The sequence below is a fragment of the Taudactylus pleione genome, unplaced genomic scaffold (genome assembly GCF_031769625.1).
Source record: "Taudactylus pleione unplaced genomic scaffold, aTauple2 ptg000345l, whole genome shotgun sequence".
NCBI classification, from domain to species: Eukaryota; Metazoa; Chordata; class Amphibia; order Anura; family Myobatrachidae; genus Taudactylus; species Taudactylus pleione.
The window spans coordinates 1,264,004-1,285,424 of NW_028284746.1; the positions used below are offsets into that span (position 1 = coordinate 1,264,004).

The following is a 21,421-nucleotide window of genomic DNA, read 5'->3' on the forward strand; positions in this document are numbered from 1 at the left end:
TTTGTCAATCGCACTATGAGAGTGATCTATTACTCACTGTGGTTATATTGTGCTTCCTGGACCTTATGTATCTGTTAATATCTGTTTATTAGAGGCACGGGGCTTCATACAGTAGCCTGCGAGATACAGACAAGGGCATAAATCCGGCAAGTCTGCCCGTATATTTAAATTGCCAATAACTTAAAAGGCTATGCCAACTTTGTTTTGACCTTTTTTTTTTTTTTAAAGTCAAGTCTATTTATTGAAAATAATGTTAAGTATACAAATATAGAACACATAAGAACAAATAAGTGAACAAAGTAGGTGTGACGCACACAAATAGTCAACAATAACAGCAAACAAATAAACAAAGTCAAAGACACAGCAGCGAAGCATCAGAATAACATCAATATGGAAGTATGGCAAAGCTGGAAGGGTGGGCTTAAAAAGACAACCCTCCCCCATATAACCAAATATAGGAATAAAAGGTAACAAGATGGCGGTTACACACATAGGGAAAAAAAAAAAAAAAAGAGACCAAATTCTATTATATTTCACTTACTTACATTTAGTAAACATGAACCTTTCATGGGAGACAGTAGTATTAACTAAACCTATGCAGAGGGAGAGAGGGGCTGTGGAGCCATCAAGTTCTAGCGATACTCACCATAGCCAAGGTAAGAAGAACTGTAACATAGGTATGTAGGTAATGATTCAATGCATCCCCAAGACTCAAACCAAAAATACAAAGCCTCGGAGAACACTGTGACAGCTGAATCCCACAATTAGTTATACAATCCAGAAAGAGGAAACCATAGGGCAAGTCCAAAGCAGGTGCCAAAAGCCAGGATCAGAGCCACCACATTTAGGACAGGAGGTGGAAGCCACACTTCCAAATTTCATTAAAACCAGTGTCCAATAAAACCTACGAAGATTGTAATCTTGAATTTGATGGAATATGGCATACGCCATGGTCACCCGAGGAAAGGCCAAAACAATAGTCCAGTCTTCATCAGACAGGGGGCACAGATATCTTCCGAGGGGCACCTGCGACCCCCTAGCATCAATAACTGACCTAAGGGAATTGTACAGACATGAAATATGTTGTTTCTTGAAGGGATGACTCCGGATCATAGCTCGCACTGGCTGTTAAAATAGGAATACCCCCTTCCCCCAACCGTGCGCCAAACCTGCAGATATCTGTAAAACATGGACCTGGGGACATCAAACTCAGAACTAAGTTGTGCAATGGAGCACAGAACACTTGTTTTGTATAAGACCAATCATGGAAATACCACGAGACAATCAAAGAGCCACCAGTTAAGGAAAGCAACTCTGAAAAGGTAGCATTGCCCCAAAGAGGAGAAGTAGGATCTAGGCCATCAGCACCCAAAAGTCTATGAGCTGCTAACCATACTTTACGTGCCGGCACCACTCCTACGAGAGTGTACTCAGCAAGCAAAAATTGCAGGGGAGTAAATGCCAAACCAGCCTGTTCAAGTAAAGCCCAAGGAGAATCCCCGCCATCCGGAACAGTCGCTAAGATATGTATGTGCGGCAACCAAGAGTTTAGAAACTGTTCCAATCCATGTTAACACAAAATAACATCAGAATATTCTCCACCCTGCATATCCACCCACAAAGATAAGCCTATAGCCTAAACTAGAAACTAACCTCCGAACCGTCAAACTAGTAAACTAAGGACTTGATTCAGACCCGCTGTCGCAACTCTCGGGTAGATAATGGATGCAACCCGTATTTAGGGAATAGGCGTGACCTATTCCTGAGGCGCGGAGTCTAATGTGTCGGCGGTATTCACCAGGAACCCTCACAAGAAGGTATGGACTTGGCTGCGTCCGACACACAGGTTGCGGCCCTCAAGATAGGTTCCCCTATACAGGTGCTGGGAAACTCTGGATAGAGAATATTCAGCGTAGTCGACAGGCCGGTTCAGTACCAACAGACAATACGGTACCAGGGAGCAGACGAAAAGCGGTTCTCAGGGAATAGGCGAGGTCAGAACCAAATATAAACGAAGTACCAAGGGTCAGGCAAAATCGGAGTGACAAGTAAGCCAAAGGTCAGGAATGGATACCAGAATATACACTGGAATGCTGGAGTAAGGTAATGGAGCCTATACTCTGGCACAGGAGTGCTCCAAAGGACTTCCTTAAATAGGCAGGCTTGAATCTGGCGCCTTCTGTGACGTCACCACTGCATGTGCATGGCCCTTTAAATTTCCCTACAGGTCGGCACGCGCGCTTCAAGGAGCCGCAGCCGCCTGCAGTCCACCAGCCGCCGAGCAGGGGGAGCCGCATCCATCAGCCAGGGACGCCAGGGAGACACCGTCCGCCATCCGGAACTCCCAGAACCACCGGACCCTACAAGTGACAGCCGACGTCCAGCGCCACATGAAGAAGTCACACACACGAGCAGCGGGCGCCAGGGACACACCGCCCGCTGCCCGGAGCTCCAGCGCTGCCGGACCCGGTGACAGACGGTGTCCTGCGCGTTGTGACACACCGCTCGCTAGATACGTACGCTCGCTCGATGCATATGCAAATTCGGCTAAGTGACTACAAGGCAGGCGATTACACGGCAAGGCATAAGCACACCCACTATATCTTGGCATGCAGACTGGGTGTGCAACAGAGATTCAGCTGGGAGCGTGGCGTTAGGCCTTGTGGCGTCTCTAGCCGGCAGCGCATTACTGCTGGAAGGCGGGCTTGCGGGAACACAGGCCTTGTGGTGTGTGGTATGTCTTCTCGGCAGTGCATTACTGCCAGAAGGCGGGATTCTGGGACGCCGGTCTTGTGGGGTGTGGCATCTCTCCCCAGCAGCGCATCATCACGTGACACTGTCACTGTTGGGCCACATAATATGTGTATTTGGACCCATACTGTCGTGATGCATAAAATGTGCATTTGGGGCACATGTTTGACATGTCTGGTGTACATGGATTAATTAAATGCTTCTATAAAATAATGTGTTGCCAGAGGTATTTTCCATAGTCATCAAAAAGACAAATCAGTAATCCTGATGGATTTATATTATTGGTGTTCACAAAGGTCTATAGTGCCAAAATTACTGTAGCTATCAGCGAGTAGCCCCACATCTTAGCAATTAAATACCTCTACAGTATAGATATAGCTATAGGGTAGTGTCCTTCATAGCCATAAATGGCAGGCAAACAACAGAATACATGCATATGGAAACAGCAACCTGCCTTTGTGTCATGTAGAGAGAGTAGAGCACCAGTGAGAACTCATAGCATAATGGGGAACTACAAGTCCCAGCATGCCCTCCCAGCCAGAACCCAATTATTACCACAGCAGGAGGAGGGTCTAAGCTAGTCTAGTTAGAGGTGCCAGAGAGAGCATGCATGACATATATACCTGCATATGGTGTACACACACCGGCTTGCCACATACATGACCAGGGCAGCTGCTGCTACATACAGTTCAGCGTGGGCTCAGCTGACTCCCAGGCATGGCTGACAGTCAGTCACATGACCAGCTTACTATGGCAGACATACTACTTATGGGTAAAGCTTTTCCTTTCCTTTTTAATCATCATTAACCGTCCACAGAGGTGCAGTGAACCTTCTGTGTACCTATTAATTACAGTGTCAACAGCATGCTGTCCATTCATAAACAACTGTAAAATCATATACGTAGATAAAGTGCTAGATAAGTGTTCAAATATAGCTATGGTTAACGTTTGTCAGCACGCATATCATTGCATTTAGCCGCGATTTTAGGTAGTACAGTTATTTTCTGTCACGCAGGTGACGAGAATGTGACCATTGCCCTCAGTAAAGATGGCTGCAGGGGTGCAGAAGCTCGCCAGCAAGCTATTTGCCACACTGCTTCACATGTAATGTAACACGCCCTCAGTTAAAGGAGAAAGGCTGCTGACCTGTGGTGTAGCTGCTCTGGACCAGGACTATAGCCTATATTATACTATCAGTCGTCAGCCTTTTGTAAAGAGATAGCTGCATACAGTACTGGGATTTACAGTGCAAATGTTGTTAATGGGTTACTAACAAATCCAATCCTCCCTGCTAGAATGGTCCTATGCCACTGAATTGGCACTGCAATGAATAGAGTGGTGGGATTGGAAGAGTTAAATGCTGCAATGAAAAGTGCATAAGTTTGGGGGGTTTGGTTATTACATTTATTTGGCAACAGGAAGGGTCTGAAAGCATAACTAGTACATGTATATGAGGGATCTAATAGACAATGAGCATAGAGTGCGTACTTATTACTGCACATTACCGTGAGCCAGGTCGTAAATAACTATTTAGAGAATGGCAAGTGGAAGGTTAAAAGATGCAACTAATTAGGGTAGTCTCATGGAGGGATCTGCACCTATTGTCAGTGACTAGTGGTTGTCAGCCAGGCGCCTCCCTCTGACACGCTGCTGCTCTACATACTCCGCTCAGGCTGCGCTGCTGCAGGTGTGCATGGTAAGGGATGCTGCTGCTGTCACTGTGCATTGGATATGGGCTTGCTGACAGACCATCAGGCCCGTGTAGGCTACAGGGGAAATGGCAACTTGCAGAATAAATAAGTGAAATAGCCTTTTTCTTCCATGCAAAAAGGACTCCAGTCATCTAGTGTTAGTAGTGATGCTGCTGATGTGATTGCATGCTTGGGATTACTGGTACATGGAGTATAGCTTGTAGAATGATGCAACTATTACAGGATACAGGACATTTTTATTGTGCGTTTTGCTTGTTAATGCTGATGGTGTGCAGGGATGCTTGGTGGCTACATTGCGTAAGGGGAGCTGTGTCCCAGTTATTTGTTGCATGCTTGCTGTGTATCGAATGCTAAGTATTTGACACGGAAATACTGGCTGCTTGTACAGCTGTGTCATTAAAGGAGAGTTTTGTATGTTGCATGGTTGAGGTTACATTTTAAATTCTTTAGGGGCATATGTATCAAAGCTTGATGTGAGATAAAATTGTGAAATATATGTCACCAACCAATCGGCTCCAAACTATCATTTCTTAAACACAGCCTGCAAAATGTAAGTTAGAAGCTGATTGGTTGGTGATATATATCTCACAATTTTATCTCGCATCAAGCTTTGATACATGTGCCCCTAAATGTCAGAGCATGGTGTAAGGATCATGTGCTTTAATGATGGGTAATTTGGCCTATCAAATGTTATTGGCAGGAATTGACTAATGCTGGTCAAAGGGGACTTGTTAGGCTTACACCACAACCAGCACCAGTTCCATTATAAACTATTTCTGATCAGTTTATCTTTTTAATTGAATGTTTGTTTTTTTTGGTGAGGGGGGTGGTGTTCATGTAATTTCTATTTAGGATAAAGTTTTTTAAGTTATGTCAGCATATACTTACCCAGAGGTAGTTTCTACACCTTTGGCACTTTACTATTTTGAGCGAATGTGAAAACATAAAAACCTCTGATATAGACTGTACTGATTCCTGATATAATGTACTAGAGACTAATACCCATTTTACACCACAGCTGAAAAACCCTGGTTATTACTGGGTTGCTGCTAGGTGTAAAAGGGGGCAGGGTTGAATTCCTGGGTAAGTGACCTGGCAATCCAACCCCTGTCGTTTGCGGGGTATAATACAGGAATGACCCGTGTAAACTGGTAACCCGTGTTGCCCGACCTGGGTCCCGTTCACAGAATGAAGACTACTGTATTGTCTGGCGCAGACCCGCTGCACCCGTGTGGATACCATTTTTAGCCTTTTATCTTTTATACTTGTAAAACTGTGAATCTCTTTATTTTGAATAGGTACAGGGACAACAGAGGGGTATATTTACTAAAGTGAGAGTTTTTAGAAATGGAGATGTTGCCCATAGCAACCAATCATTTAACTAGCACCTTCTACATTAGAAGATAATGGCTAGTTGCTATGGGCAAAAAAACTCCACTTCTAAAAACTCTCTCACTTTTTAGTAAATTTACCCCCAAGTGTTTAATTTCAGATGTAGATCAAAACATGTCTTACTACCTCCAAATTGTGTTATGTAATAATAGAACAAAGTAGTGGTGTTAATAAAATGCTATATTTAATTTTTTAATTGTTCATTACCAAGTTAGATCCTTTTGTGTTGGAAAAAAACTAACATTTGTTATTGCTGGATCCCTTGTAATGGTTATCTAAAGCCGGGTACACACTGAGACGACCGGCAATCGTGCCGATGTCTTGGGACACCCTGGACATCGCATGATTGCCGGAACACACTACAGCGATTTATGGAATGACGGAGCGATCACTTGTTCCATCCTTCATTAACATACATTAGTTAGCATGTGATACATGGCCCCATTTACAAATGAACGAAAATACCAGCGGCAATTTTGGTTTAGTATCACTGTGATACAAACGAAAATGCCACTAGTATTTATTAATACTTACCTCTCCGGCAAGGTTTTCCGCTGGGCTGCTGGCAGCCTAACCCTGCTAGCAACGGGGCTCCAGTGTTATGTGCATGCGCGACGGTCCGTCTGACCATGTGCATGACATGGGGACCCTGCAGTGGCTGGAATTCTCCATTGCCGGCAATGGGGATGGCATCGCTCTCGCCATGTAAAAGATGCCAAGAGCGATGCTGTGGAAACACCGGTTTATCTTAGATTACTGCTGTTTATTAAACGCAGAAAGGTGCCATTTAGCGCTCGCTAAAGGGGTTATGTTTCATTAGTAAATGAGCCCTTAGTCAGGTTTGATGTGTAGCACGTCAAACCTGGCGTCGTCGATATTGAGTGTATACACTGAACGATGTAGGCAATTTGTCGTTATGAAATGGCAAATCAGCCTGTCATTGCTCCAGTGTGTACCTGTCGTCTGTATCCAATATTTCATATGCGTTTCATCAGTGCAGTGAGCCCTGGATTGCATTTCCCCTCCGTCTCAGCCCTGCTTGATCACAGCTAATAAGTTTGGTTTCCCTTACCCCGACAGCCTCATGTGGGCACTCCAGGGTCTCCTAGCAACCTCAATATGTAAACAGAAGTTTCTATATTCCTGCACTGTATTCTACATGGAATCCATTCAGTACAGTATAGCATTTCCCTCCTTGCTGCAGATGTTACGAAGCAAGATACAGTGAGCATACTCTGAGCAACGATCAGATAACAATAACAATCAATATCTGATCATCCTGCATGTGTTGGATGATAGTTATCGAGCATCCAACACATGCATTAACCCCCTAATGACCTGCGATTAACGATTGCGGGTCCCTATAGTAAACAGGCTAACCTGGTCGATATTGACCAGGTTGGCCTGCATGCCCGGACCACAGACGATGGTCGATAACGACCATTCGTGCCCGCGCATAGATCATCGTTTGGTCGGGCAGAAACTGTCAGATTTTAACGATAGCGAAAGATCGGTATCGTTCAAATCTGACAGGTTATCTGACCTTGTGTACACTGCATTAGTATTTGCCTGTGTGCTAAACTGCAGTTAAACAACTTCAGCACTAATCAGCATCTAGTTCTCCTGTGTATACAGTGTCTTGCAAAAGTATTCCCCCCCCCCCCGCCCCCCTTGGCTGTTTACCTTTTTTGTCATATTACAACCTGTAATTTTTTATATTTTTCTCTATCTGAATTTTATGTGATGGATCTGCACAAAATAGTCTTTATCATTACAAGGAAAAAAATGTGTTGGGTTCCACTGTAAATTTAAGAACCAGCACCAGGCAGCAGGGACAGAGCTGGTTTTAAATATACGGAGAAAAAATTGGTGTGAGGTACCCCGTATATTTAAAACCAGCCCTGGGCCCTTTCTAACAGGGGACTGATGCCACAACCAAGGGGTGCCCTTTCACCGGGCCCCCCAGCCGCAGCATCAACCCTGACCGCTAGTTAGCCCAGGCCATGGATCTGGGGAGTTGGGTACCACTCCAATAAAGGGGTCCCCCTCTCTAGGGCACCCCTGGCCTTGGCTGATAGCCCGTGGCTATCCCTGCCACCCCTGGGCGGTGGGTGGCAGGTTGATAGTGTTAGGTGTAGTGTAAAAATTTTAATTTTCATCATTGTCTTTACAGTGGAACTACAGGTCCCAGCAAGCCTCCCCCGCATACTGGTACTTGGAGAACCATAAGTACCAGCATACGGAGCATTAAGGGCCCACTGATACCTGTAGTTCACCTGGAAAGAAATGGTTAATAAAACACACACACACACCGTCAAAATAAAGCTTTATTGCATCCATAAACACACTTAAAGGGCCTATCCATTAGCAGATAAATTTGAACGATGCACGCTATATCGTTCAGTCGTTCAATATATCTGTCATGGATAGGCCCTGAACGTTGACAGATGCGCACTTCCGCGGCCGACAAATTGTGTCTTTCGTCTCTCCAACATGTTGGTAAATTATCGCTGACAGATATTAGAAATATCTGTCAGTTTATAAGCGGTAAACGACAAACAATATTTTTAAGGAAAATTAATAGAAGCATAACAAAAATCCACTCCCTGAATGATGTCATGCAATATCGTTCGTCGTTTACAAAAATCTGTCTTGTACATGACAGATATCTGTCACCGCAGCCCCAGGAATTTTCAAGGGATAAATCTTTTGTCTTTCATCACAGAGAAAGATCTGCTAATGGATAGGCCCCTTTACACATACTCGCCTGTTTCCAGATATTTCCGTCCCCTTGTCAACGTAAAGTATCCAAACGAATTACTTGTTAAAAGAGAACCAATACTCACCTTTATTTCAACAATGTTCTCCGCAGAAATCCAATACGGGCTCCGGATACAGTGTAACAACATGTTTCTGCATGCTGTTACAGTGCGCTAATGACAGCTCGTGGGAAAAAGTTGACATTAGTCCCGGGCCGCCAGCCAATCAGCGGCGGCTATCATTGGCGGTCGCTCATTGGCTGAGATCATTGGCTGGAGGAGTCGCTCATTAGCTAAGTCCGCGTGGGTCCCAGCCAATGAGCAGCCGCTATTGTAAGCCGCCGCTGATTGGCTGACGTCCTGGAAATAATGAGAGCTCAAGCCCTGAGTTCTAATTATTGTTACTGTATCAATATGCTGATGCGTGTTGATACAGAGTAGCCTGGCCCCTCTGGATTACTGCGGAGAACATCGGTGGACAAAAGGTAAGTATTGGAGCTTTTTTTTTTTTTTTTTTTTTTTTTATATACAGGTACTTCCATTGGATACTGTACGTTGAGAAGGGGACGTGAACATCAGGGACTGTGTGTGTGTGTGTGTGTGTGTGTGTGTGTGTGTGTGATAAAATTTTATTTTGACGGTGTGTGTTGTGTTTTATTTACACATTTCTTTACAGGTGAACTACACGTACCATTGAGCCCTTATTGCCCCGCATGCTGGTACTTGTGATTCTCCAAGTACCAGCATGAGGGGGAGGCTTGCTGGGACCTGTAGTTCAACTGTATAGACAATGTGAAATATTAAAATTTTTACACAGACACTATCAACCCGCCACCCACCGCCCAGGGGTGGCAGGGATAGCCCTGGACTATCAGCCTAGGCCAAGGGTGCCCTAGAGAGGGAGACCCCTTTATTGGGGGGGGGGTCCCCAACTCTCCAGGGATGCCTGGCCTGACTAACTGTCAGGGCTGATGCTGCAGCTGGGGGGCCCGGTGAAAGGGCACCCCTGGCTGTGGCATCAGTCCCCCGTTAGAAAGGGTCTAGGGCTGGTTTTAAATATACGGGGTACCTCACGTCAATTTTTTCTCCGTATATTTAAAACCAGCTCTGTCCCTGCTGCCTGGTGCTGGTTCTTAAATTACAGTGGAACCCTACAGATTGTTTTTCCCTGTAATGTTAAGAACCAGGACTAGCTGGCAAGTGCGGGGCTGGTTAGTGTTTTGGGGGGGTGCAGGGGAACCTCATGTCATTTTTAAAAAAAATTAACCCTATTTTTACCATTTACAGAAAGAAACATATACAAATCTCAATGATTTGTCTGTTTCTGACCATCTCGCAGCTCAGGGGTTTGAGAGTTTGAAAAGTGATTTTGACAGCGAGTTTGCCCCTATCTCACCCGAGCTTGTTATCCCGATTCTTGGTAAATTTGAGAGATGTATGTTTTAGGTGAAAAGTACTTCCGGTTTGGCCCGATTGGTGTTTTGATTCGAGATTGTTATCTAACCCGAGTTTTATGAGTAAGATGAGAGAAATCTCTCTCTAACTCACCCGACTTTACCTTTAGTAAATTTGCAAGCAGGAAAAAAAAATGATCAACCGAGATGGTCATCTCGACCTATATCGAATCTTAGTAAATTTACCTCCTAGTGCCATTCTCCTGTGTCTATCCTGCAGCTGGATCACCAGCATGTGTACTCAGTACAGCATCAGTGTACTGACTCCTAGTGCCATTCTCCTGTACCAGTCCTGTGTCTGGATCTCCAGAGATACTCCCTAGTGCAGCCCATGCTGGGACCCCCAGTGTTCTCTCGTTACAAGTTTCCTTCAGTACAGACCAGTGCACGTACCCACAGTATTATCCTCGTCACTCCCAGGTACCTGACCAGAGGGCCGCAAACTGCTCATTTGGTGCAACAAAACCCAAATCCCAATTGGGGGTGTCACTGGAGAAGACCACCAAGTGGGTTCGACTCTGCGCCTCTGGTTAGGTCTCGCCAACACCTGAATTTGACCATTAAAGAGGACATTACTACTGTCACCTCACCAGTTGTTTTCTAGCCACCTTAACCCTCTGACTTCCAGTCCTCCAACTGAGGAATTCCATGGTAGTGGAAGGTGACAGTTTGAACAGCAGCCAAAAAACATCAAAGCTGCCGGGTTCCAGGATGAAGCTGTTCAAGACCTACTCCTCTGTATAGGTGCACAAGAAGCAGCCCAGCAACTCATGGGACACCAGTTGCAGGAATCTTTCTCTCAACTAAAAATCATTCATTCAGTTCTTGCTACTTTGACTCCAGTTCCACCTCAAGTTCCGCCAGTAAAACCTCTTATGTCTATTTCTCCTGAGCTTCATTCTAGAGTATAGTCGACTTCTACCGAATAATTTCTTCCAGAGTGTATCAACCAACCTCTAACTATTTTCTATCAACTTTTTAGTCTTCTCCCTACATTTTTTAAAATATCTTCCAAGTTTTTTTGGTGCTGCCCCTGATTTAACCAAAACTTCTCTCATGCAAAATAAAGTGAGACATAGGACCTCATTCAGAGTCGGTCGAAGCGGCCGCACGGTCGTACGCCACCGATGTTCGCTATACTGCGCATGTGTAAAGTTCGCAATGCGTGTGCGCAAACTAGCGGCTACGATCAGAAATTTCTCTCTCCTTGAACACCGCCAGGTCGGTAGTTTGAGTGACAGATTGCGGCGTTTGTGGGTGGTAACATGGGAAGGTGCTTGAAAACGGGGGTGTGGAGATCCGAACGCAGGCGTGCCTCATTATGCGAACGGCGTTTTATGGGAGTGCATAATTAACAAAGTAGTGTCATGGCACACGTGACAGGGGAGGTTTTACACTGACATGATCGTAGAGCTTAAGAGAGGGTCAGGTCAACCTTTAGCTCTACGACCAGTTCCGATGGCATATTTTTAGCGATCCGACCGCATCCACCCCTTGGTCGGCCAGCTAACGATCCGACCTTAGGGACGCAACATGCGTGTGCATCATTTGCATATCCGGCCCCTTTTTCTATACGACCATGCGGCTGCTTCGACCGACTCTGAATGAGGTCCATAGTCTCCAAGCTTACTGAGGCTGAACGTCAGCAATGCCGGGACTTTCGTCTCTGTTTATATTGTGGGAACGCTGACCATTTTTTTAAGGACTGTCTCCTTCGCCAATCGAAAGGTGATAACCAGTGTAAGACTTCCGATGTCCATGACCTCAGTTCCTGTACCCAGTCATCTGTAGCTTCAGTTCCCTCAGCTCTGAGCAAGGGGATAACGTCTGCCGTATAAAACAAGGTTCAATTTTATGATTGGGGCCCTGCTACAAGTTGCTTCTACCCTCGACTAGAGAGAATATTCCAACCTTCAATTTAATTTCTTCCAATTTGAGTTTCTCACCCCAGGAGGGGTCTTCAGGTATTATACCCTTGTAGCGGACCATGACAGTATCATTTGCCGGACCTTCTAGGTAGAGCAAGGTCCGTGGACGGCAGGCTGGCCGGATCTCCTAACTCCTAACTCCTATACCCAGCTCTGCCTACATCCTGCCCCTCCGGCTCCACTCAACTCAGATCTCTTATGTAAATCCCCATGTTGGGCATTTTAAAACCTCTCATTTTCCACGATTAGGTGACACCCCTGAGCCATAGTATTGGGTGGTTTGAATGCAGGGGCTAGCTACAGAGAAGTTGTGGATTTCAGGTGTCAGGCAGTGTGCACAGGCCACACTACAACAAAGCACACTTAATTATATTGCTAAGGGGGCAAGCTCCCCTGGGGCTATAGAAGGAGTCCCTGTTATTTATTTATTTATTGCCAGTTATTTATATAGCGCACACATATTCCGCAGCACTTTACAGAGAATATTTGGCCATTCACATCAGTCCCTGCCCCAGAAGAGCTTACAATCTATATTCCCTACCACATGCTCACACACACACACACACATACACACTAGGGTTAATTTTGTTGGGAGCCAATTTGCCTACCAGTATATTTGTGGAGTGTGGGAGGAAACCGGAGTACGCGGAGGAAACCCACGCAAGCACAGGGAGAATATACAAACTCCACACAGTTGGGGCCGAGGTGGGAATTGAACCCACAACCTCAGTGCTGTGAGGCAGTAATGTTAACCATTACACCGTCTGTTAACCATTTATATTCATTTGTGATGTCACTTGCCAATCTGCTGACTATGGTTTCCTGTGTCGGATATTAGCAGCCACCCACAGTTACCTGGCTGCATGTACATTCCAGTGGGAGAGGGGGATGTCTCCCCCCTGCATCCTTAACACACATTACAACATCATTACATATGTCATATGCATCCTGTAAGTAACATATCAGGTTTTAGAGATATTTTTCAAGGATTGGTACAAACACTTATATATACAGTAGGGACTATTTCGCACAGTGGTAACGACCTATTACAGAGAGCAGTAGCACAACATGTTCATTATTCATCAATATAAGGTCCTAATAATGTCTACAGCAATATGTGATGCAAACACACTTCAGGCCATGTTCAATTGCTGGCGAAAAAGCCGAGATCGGCGTAAAGTTGTCGCCGGTGACGTCATTTCGCCAGGCGAGAACTTTTCCCCGTATTCAGTTGCAAAGACTTTTCGCCGGTGCAAAAAGTCTGCGCCTTGTAACCAGCGTACAAGATTCGCCATTGAAAGGAGGCAGAAAAAAATGCAGATTTGGGGTGTAAAGTTGCGGTAACACCCCTGCAGCCTTGGGACAGCCTCCCAAAGGTAAACTGTGTTAAATACTTTAGTTTACCCCAAAAAAGTACTTTTGTTTTTGGGGCGAAAAAAAAACTAAGGTGGGGGGACAAACTTAAAAACTAGCGAAATAGACTTCAGGGGGTCCCCCAAGTATACCCAATCTGTTTTTTTGTTTGCAGGTGCTTGCTGAAGGTGCGCTTTTGTTTTTTTTAAAGCGATTTTTAACCATGCTTGCACCCTTTTTCATGTACCCCAAATTTGCTGGGACTACTTATTTTAGGCAAAAAAAATGCTAAATGCTATTCTTCACCACTTGTGCAAAGACTCTAAATAGCACCTATTGAGACCATTCAAGTACCCCAAATACCTTTAGCAGGGCTAATCGGGGGTATCCAGTGCATCTTTTGGGGGGTGTCAGGCTGATTTCCCCAAATCTGACAGTACTTTTCCCCGATCTCAGTTGCTCCATGACACATTCTTGCGTCTTTTCAAATTGATTATGGTGAATCGCGGTGACGAGTGCAATACTTTTCCGGAGCCCAAAACTGGCGATTACTGCGAAAACTCTGGGACTTTTCGCCGGCAATTGAATATGGGCCTTTATCTGCATTATAATGGGCCAGGTTCCACTCAAGCGTGAGCTGCATTTCTGCCCTTATACACTGGAAAGCAGAAACAGGCTGTAAAAAGAACACAATTTTGGGATTAGTCAAGCTGCAGGGTTAGTAACAACCTGGGGGGTCACTTGGGTCATCACAATATATATAGATATTCTTCTCTCATGTGCTTAAATCATGTACATATTTACAGTATCTATTACAGATCTGGCTACTAAAACATGCATTTGGACACCCCTGCACCAATTGGGATGAAACCAACACAAGGTGGCCCAGTTGGATCCTGTTGGTGTATGCTGGGCAGGAATTTGACCCAGGGACGCTGGGCAGAACTTTGACCAAGGGAGCCTGTTCTGGGCTTTCCACTGGATGGATTTGGACAATATAACATAATAATAAAACTTAATTACTGGAAGATTTAAACCTGGGCAACGCCGGGTACTTTAGCTAGTACATTATATAGTCCAACTGATGCAAGCAAATCACATGATTATACTTTTGTCATTTCAATACCATTAGAGTTCCCGCTAGGCTGTTTTAGCAACACAACATGGCGGGTGCCGTCCCCACCCACAGACTGCAGTGTCCTGCGGGTGGGAAAAATTGCGGTGCAGGGATCACCACCGGCGAATAGATGCCGGTCGCATGTGCACGGAATCTATTCACATAGAGAGGAGAGCTTGGGGTCAGCCCGGCATGTTCTTAAGGGCCGGGCTCGCCCCCAAGTGATGATAAGGGTGCGCATCTTAAAGAAATGCCCCTTTTCTTGTGGCCACGCCCCCTTTTGGTGAAGGCGTGCACTAAGAGTGGCCTTTCTATGGTCTGGTGCCGGACCTAGAATGACCATATAAGTAATTATACATGTAAGCTCTTACGAGCAGGGCCTCTACCCTCTTGTGCTTCTCCTTACTTTACTTTCACCTACTTCTTACCCCCCACCATGGCACCTAACACTTGGTTGCTTACGCTCTGTTGCATATCTAGGTGTTATGATCACTTATGTATCCATGTCCTTGTCCTATTTTTTACTGTAAGTCCATTGTCAAATTATTTGTTTATGTACTTTGTAAGGCGCTGCGGAACACTTGTGGCGCCATATAAATAAACGATAATAATAATAATAATACATCATTTCCGTAGATCATTATCACAAGGTTCTTCATGGCTTTGTGCCAAGTGCTTGCGTGACAGTTTTACAATCATTTTGTCAGTAAACAGCAATATGGAAGGGTGGGAGTTATTGTGATACTGTGGTTAGAAGCTGATGTTCAGATATGTGAAACAATAAAAAGAGTCAATATCAGCAATTTATTTAATCTGTTTATGCTTGAAGTGTAGTGACTAGTTGAATTAACTAGCTATTAGTCAATGATAGAATATTAATCAATCAATAATCAGTCCTATTAATCATACTTGCCAACAATCTGACTGCCTCCTCGGCACAGCGGGGGCGTGATGGCGAGTTTGGGGGTGGAGCGGGGGCTCCTGATTGCATTATCGGCAGGGGGTGCAGGCAGGTGGCGGCCAGGACAATTACCCATACTTCCGGATGGCTGGGAGCGCCGCCTGACTTTCGGGAGAGTAGGCAAGTATGATATAAATGTTCCTGTATATATTCCTTTATCCAATTCCAACTTAGAACACACTTTCCCTTCCACAACAGTTCCCCGTCTGATAATAAGTCATCTACTCATTATAACATAACTAACCCCTCCCCCGCCCCAATTGGAAACTAAGGAAGGGTATAGGAAAATGAAAATGAAGACAGACACCAGGAGAGGGTAATTAGCCCACACTCGCCGTACAGCACTAAAGGAGTCTCTACTGGTCAATTTGGACCATCTCGGATAAACTGTGAGCCTGGCTGTCATATGGGAGGAGATCAGGTGAGGGAGTTGTACCTGGAGACACTCTCACAATCATACTCTCTTCTGACCTCTCTAAGGACATACTGCAACACTTAAGCTGGGCACACTAGGACGACGACCGATCTGTTGTCCTATCTGACGATTGGTAAGTGCATGCACACTTATAACTAGTACCCGATGTGCCCGATGTGTCGCGCCTGACGTCACAACTGGGTGGGCATTTACATGTGCCCGGTCAGCTGTGCGTGATCTGGCTAGCAGGGTGCCTAAAACGGAACTCTGCTAGCCAGGTGCAGGGGCAGTGACTCGCACACGCCTAGCCTTGCATCCCTCCCCTATTCGCACGCATACTGACATTTTTTTATCGCTTATATGCAGTTATACTTACCATTCTGGACAGCTTTTTTGCATGCACACACTGTGGTGAATGGAGAAGGATCCTTCAGATCCCTCTCTGGTGATTTTTTTGTGCAGAAAGGATTTTATAGGCAAAAGCTCCAAAAAGTTATGTTTATGCATGCAGAAACAGTCTGCATGGGGACAGCTGTGCTGTGGGTCTGCAGCAGATATCTCCCTCGGCACGCACAGAAGCTCCCAGCCGACAACCTCAGCGCCTTGCCCTGCCTGCTTTTTAGCGGGAACCACAACTTCGCATGCAGATACATGCGCAGTTGCACACAGAATATAGGCATACAACATATCATTTTTATCAGCAGAAGAAAACTTTAGTTTATGTAGGTTTTACCGCGTTTTATAGTTTGATACAACCTGCCCAGAAGGAGTTTTGCTTCCTGGGAGTCCTAGGAGTCTAACCGCGGTGTTGGAGCTTGGTGAAGTCCTAGTGCCAAGCGGTTTCCCTGTGATCTGTATCCAAACCTTCTGGAATTAAATTAGCATTGAAGGTTATGATAGAGCAGCTAGATTTATGTTTCCGAACTCTAATCCTCAGGACACTTTAACAGTGCATGTTTTCCATATCTCTTTGCTGGAGCACATCTGTAAGGCTGGCTGACACATTTTAAACTATCCACAGATGGTACTAGTTATTTTACTTGTTGTTCTGTGAGGAGACTTGGAAAACATGCACTGTTAGGGTGTCCTGAGGGCTGAAGTTCTAGACAATGTTGATAACATTCTGGAAGTAAAGCTTGGTACACACTAGACGACCTTTGTACCCAGTCGACGTACAACATATCGTCCAGGAGATTTAACAAAGCTTGGAGAGAGATAAAATACCAACCAATCAGCTCCTAACTGCCATTTTTCAAACGCAGCCTGTAAAATGATAGAAGCTGATTGGTTGGTGCTTTATTTCTCTCCAAGCTTTGAGAAGTCTCCTCCAATGACATGACAGAAGCTGATTGGTTGGTTTGGCCAACTTCTCCACTATATCCCTCTCCATTGTTTGTTACATCTCCCGATGAATCTCTCATTCCAGATTAAACAGTACCAGAATTGAGCTGGCTACTCATGGGCAGGGGAGCAGACATCTCTGACAATTAGTTAATATACAATAACCAGGCTGCCCCTCAGTATGCCCTATACAGCCTGGACCTCTTATAAGGGGATAAGTCTGGATTGGTACAGGGGACTGATTTAACTACCACCAAACCTGTGTGTAAATGGTATAAAAGAAAGGCTAGTAGCTCTTGTAGAGCTACATTTTTGTGTTATGCATATGTGCCTAAAGAAATTAGACTCCCAAGAGCTAATTGGACAGTAAATTCCATTACTATGAATATGTGGCTTGTTCTGCCCCTACCCCTACACTTCTCTGTTCCTGTGACCAATAGATTATTGTAGATTTGCCACTAGCCTACAAGGTTTCTATCATGCCCTCAAAAGCCACCAATTCACATTCAAGCCTATCTGCCCTCCTCTTTTTCCTTTGGTACCATCTCTGCTATCCTTATTGCCACCCTATTTGTATCTGTCCCTTCCATGTAAGATGTAACCTCTCACGAGCAGGGCCCTCTTGTGTTTTCCTTCCTACCACTGTCTCGCTGTTTCTTGAGCGCATGCTACTTACTGATGCTCACTGTCTTGTCAATAACCGGGTCTACAATTTTATGGGGCCTATTTATCAACTAGTTTTATCATACGCAACAAGTGAGAAAACTCGTTGCGTATGATAAATGGTGCTCCAGCCAATCGGCTCCCAAACAGATGAGCATTGTGCTCCAGCCAATTGGCTCCTGTCTTCTGTTTGTTTAAAAAATGACAGTTGGGAGCTGATTGGCTGGAGCACCATTTATCATACACAACGAGTTTTTATTACTTGTTGCGTATGATAAAACTTGTTGATAAATAGGCTTCTGTGTTCTTTTTATACTCTGTAATTTTGTTGATTGGAATTATTTAATTTTGGACCTGTCATTCGCTGGATTGCTAGCTATTGTGCCTAGTGTAGCAGTGTCTCTCTCTTTCCTTCTTTATCACATCTTTGTCTCACCTTTTACTGCCATCTGTCTCCTCCTCTTCCTCCCATCTTTCTCTCTTCCCTCTTCCTTCAACTCACTCTCTCCCTCTTCCTGTTACCTACTGTATATAATGTCTCTGACCTGTTCCTTTTAAGTGGGTCATCACTTGGTCACAACGTGAGTCTTTGTAAATTAAATGCTCCATGAGTGACCCCCTGAGGGCGAATTAGTCTCCTCTACACCTAGGCACGGATCACTGTGTGCATGGCACCACATACACTAAACTCCGGGCTCACAGCCGGGGGTCGCTCCAGAAGGCCAACTGGTTTGAGGGTCTAGATTGATCTCTCTGCCAGGGGGCAAGAGGTCACTGTTAGTGAACAGGGTGATCATGCTGCTCCTAGGAATGGGGTAATGAGACAACACGTAATGGGCCTTCAGCCCTATCTGGCACCTTCGTTAACGTCCCAAGGTGATGCGCGAGAGAGTGGTGAAACAGGACACAGAGTGCTGTACCTTCTCTGGTGGCTAGAGGTGCACAGATTGGGAATTTATTCTCCTGCCAGTTGAAGGAAACTGTCAGCTGGGGGCAAGTGAGTACCGTGAGCTGCACTATACATGTGCTAGACACACATCATAAGAGATTATAAAATGGACACTGGGATTATCTATTTTTTGTTGTCTGTGCATTGTTTAATACTGTGTAATATGTTACCTGCTCACCTCCTATGTACTGGGCTGCAGGTAGTTTGTGACACCTTACAAATAAAAGTAGTAATAATAATAATGATAATTAAAGTTCAAACCTTAACCCATCCCTGCCTATGTTGATTTTAGAGTGATGTACCAGAGTCAGCATTTTACTAGCTACCCAGCAGTCCTGAACAAAGTAAATTGGTCATGAAGGACTCAGCCAAAGAAACCAGCAAATAGATGCTGCTACAGCTACACGCTGACTGTGAGTGGCTCCAGGTGGCAGTGAATACCCACCCATAGTGGCGATAACATTTTGGTGTGCAGTTGGCCATCACAGATAGTGAGTGGCTAGCTTTGCAATATGACACCAGTAGGAGTAATTGGTGTTGACTAGTTATTGAAATTTTTGCAAAGCCCTGAAAAGTGTGGTAGATCAGCGTTCAAGTCCATCCCGTCGGACACTACGTAATAAGAGACTTGGCATTTTTATATTTTAACTTGAGACGATTTCCAATAAATAAACATAATTCCCCGGTGTGGCAAGATCAGGGTAAGGATTCCGTCTCCTGGGGTAGATTGAAGCACTTTCACACAGCAGCCAATTCGTAGCACATGAGTCCAGGCTCTTGGTACAAGTAGCCATAGCTAATTTTCTTTGCAGCATAAAGATAAATAAAACATAAGATAATGCTAGACTGTCTGGCTCTAACTAAACAGATGACTAATTAGACGATCCAATTAGAAACTTAGCTTTCCCGCTAGGCTGTTTCAGCGGGGCGCCGCACCCTGTCCTATTTCTAAAGGGCAAAAAACACCCTGCCCTCCAGTGTGGCACCCCGCTGAAACAGCCTGCGGGTTCTGTCCTCCACCCGCGGGCCGCAGTGTTCCGTGGGGGGGAAAACAGCAGAGCCGCAGTCACCGCTGCTGAATTGATGCCGGACGAATCTGCTCGGCATCCATTCACTGTGACCGCGGTGCTTGGGGGCTGTCCGTCATGTCCGTAAGTGCCGGGCACGCCCCCAAGAGTGATGAAAAGAGAACACGTCATAAAGACGCACCCTTTTCATTGGCCATGCCCCCTTTTTGCTCACAGAAGTGCCCTTGCTTTAGGTCCGGCACCCTGCCTGCTGCAGCGCGAGCAAGTGCAGATGTGTGCCGCACTTGCGTTACTACTGGATTTGCACATAGGGTTGCGGTCAAAAATATGCAAATTCGGGGTGAGATCGGGCCACAAGGGGCGCGAATTGTACGCCGTTACAATGGCAACTTGCTCCCTTCGCACCTAATTGAATTGAGCCCTAGCGTTCATAAAAAAGGAAGGAATATCAGTTTGCGCTGTCAAAAAGCAGCTAGTTCAGGTGGAGGTGTCAGCTCCTAGTGGTATAATGTAGGGAAAAGGTAGGTGTGAACAGCGCTAGAGAACCTATCAATATATGCAGATGATAACTAAGAATACATATACAATTAATCAATATGTAACACAATCTGATATGTGACTCTATACGGCTTGATTGAAAGGGGTAGTTTAATATAATATCCACAATCTAGGCAACATATATTACATTGTTGTCAAAAAAGACAATCGATAGAACCAATAAAAATAATAAGAAGGTACAATGACGATAATCATGAAAATAAAAATAGAAATAAAAAATTAATAATAAATATAAATAATAATGGTACATAAAAAATAAATTGTATAATGTCCAAATCAAAAAAAAGAAAAAAATGTCCATAAGATAAACAGTATAAACCAATCTTGAATAATGGCTGGGTAAAAAAATATATGTGTCTCATTCACATCATTGTTGAAAGTTTTTAAAAGAATATAGCAACAGTCACTGGCCTACACAGGTGGATCCGGAATAATATCCAGCTGATATATTTACCAGACTTAGTTAGATGTCCACAGCCTATAGATGGTGCAGAGATTCTTGCACTGGCATGCTGACGTGTTGTAAAAAAACTGGAGCTGGAAAGTGATGAATAACGCTGGTCCGGAGGGTTTAATCCACATAGGAATCCAAGTGCTGTACAATATATAGGGGTTCCAAACACGTTTCGCTGTGGTAGATCCCACAGCTTCCTCAGTAGCATGATCCCCATAGTTCAAAGGTAGGGCTTTATATACCCATATCCAAATTGAAATGACAATCAGCTGTAGCTAGCAGCAAAAATTAATCAATCAAGCCGTATAGAGAATCTTACATATTCCCATTAACCAATGTCAAAATGTAAATGAAACCGCTAAGGTCTCTCATAACTAGCATAAAATTATATAAATATACAGTTTGAAACATTAAAAGTTACCCGATCTAGACAAGTGTAGAGATCGGCATCTGGTCACATGGTGTCCATCATAGCACACGTGACTCCGTGCAGCCTAATTTCCGCGTCAGATCGGGGTGCTTGATCACGTGATGTAAACATACATCACGTGGTCGGATTGCATCACACTCACTAGCGTCTATTGCT

General features: G+C 44.8%; 2 protein-coding genes across 7 annotated transcripts in view; one reads left to right on the forward strand and one right to left on the reverse strand.

Annotated features, from left to right (window-relative positions):
- Nucleotides 1-3,461, reverse strand: part of NLN (neurolysin) — an 85,536-nt gene extending 82,075 nt beyond the window's left edge. For 2 of the 4 annotated variants that reach the window (XM_088444025.1, XM_088444028.1), the window contains exon 1: nucleotides 3,375-3,454. Coding sequence is in view for 1 of the 4 variants with exons in the window: in XM_088444027.1 (XP_088300153.1) it covers nucleotides 3,375-3,412 (38 nt within the window). In the remaining 3 variants the exon portion in view is untranslated. Of the gene's footprint in view, nucleotides 1-37; nucleotides 102-3,374 lie in introns of those variants that run through there. The other 2 variants (XM_088444027.1, XM_088444026.1) reach the window with 2 other exon arrangements.
- A 10-nt stretch (nucleotides 3,462-3,471) lies between these two features.
- Nucleotides 3,472-21,421, forward strand: part of SGTB (small glutamine rich tetratricopeptide repeat co-chaperone beta) — a 127,480-nt gene continuing 109,530 nt past the window's right edge. Inside the window, exon 1 of one of the 3 annotated variants that reach the window (XM_088444030.1) lies at nucleotides 3,472-3,523. The gene's annotated coding sequence lies outside the window, so the exon portion shown is untranslated. Of the gene's footprint in view, nucleotides 3,524-3,777; nucleotides 3,856-4,362; nucleotides 4,448-21,421 lie in introns of those variants that run through there. The other 2 variants (XM_088444031.1, XM_088444029.1) reach the window with 2 other exon arrangements.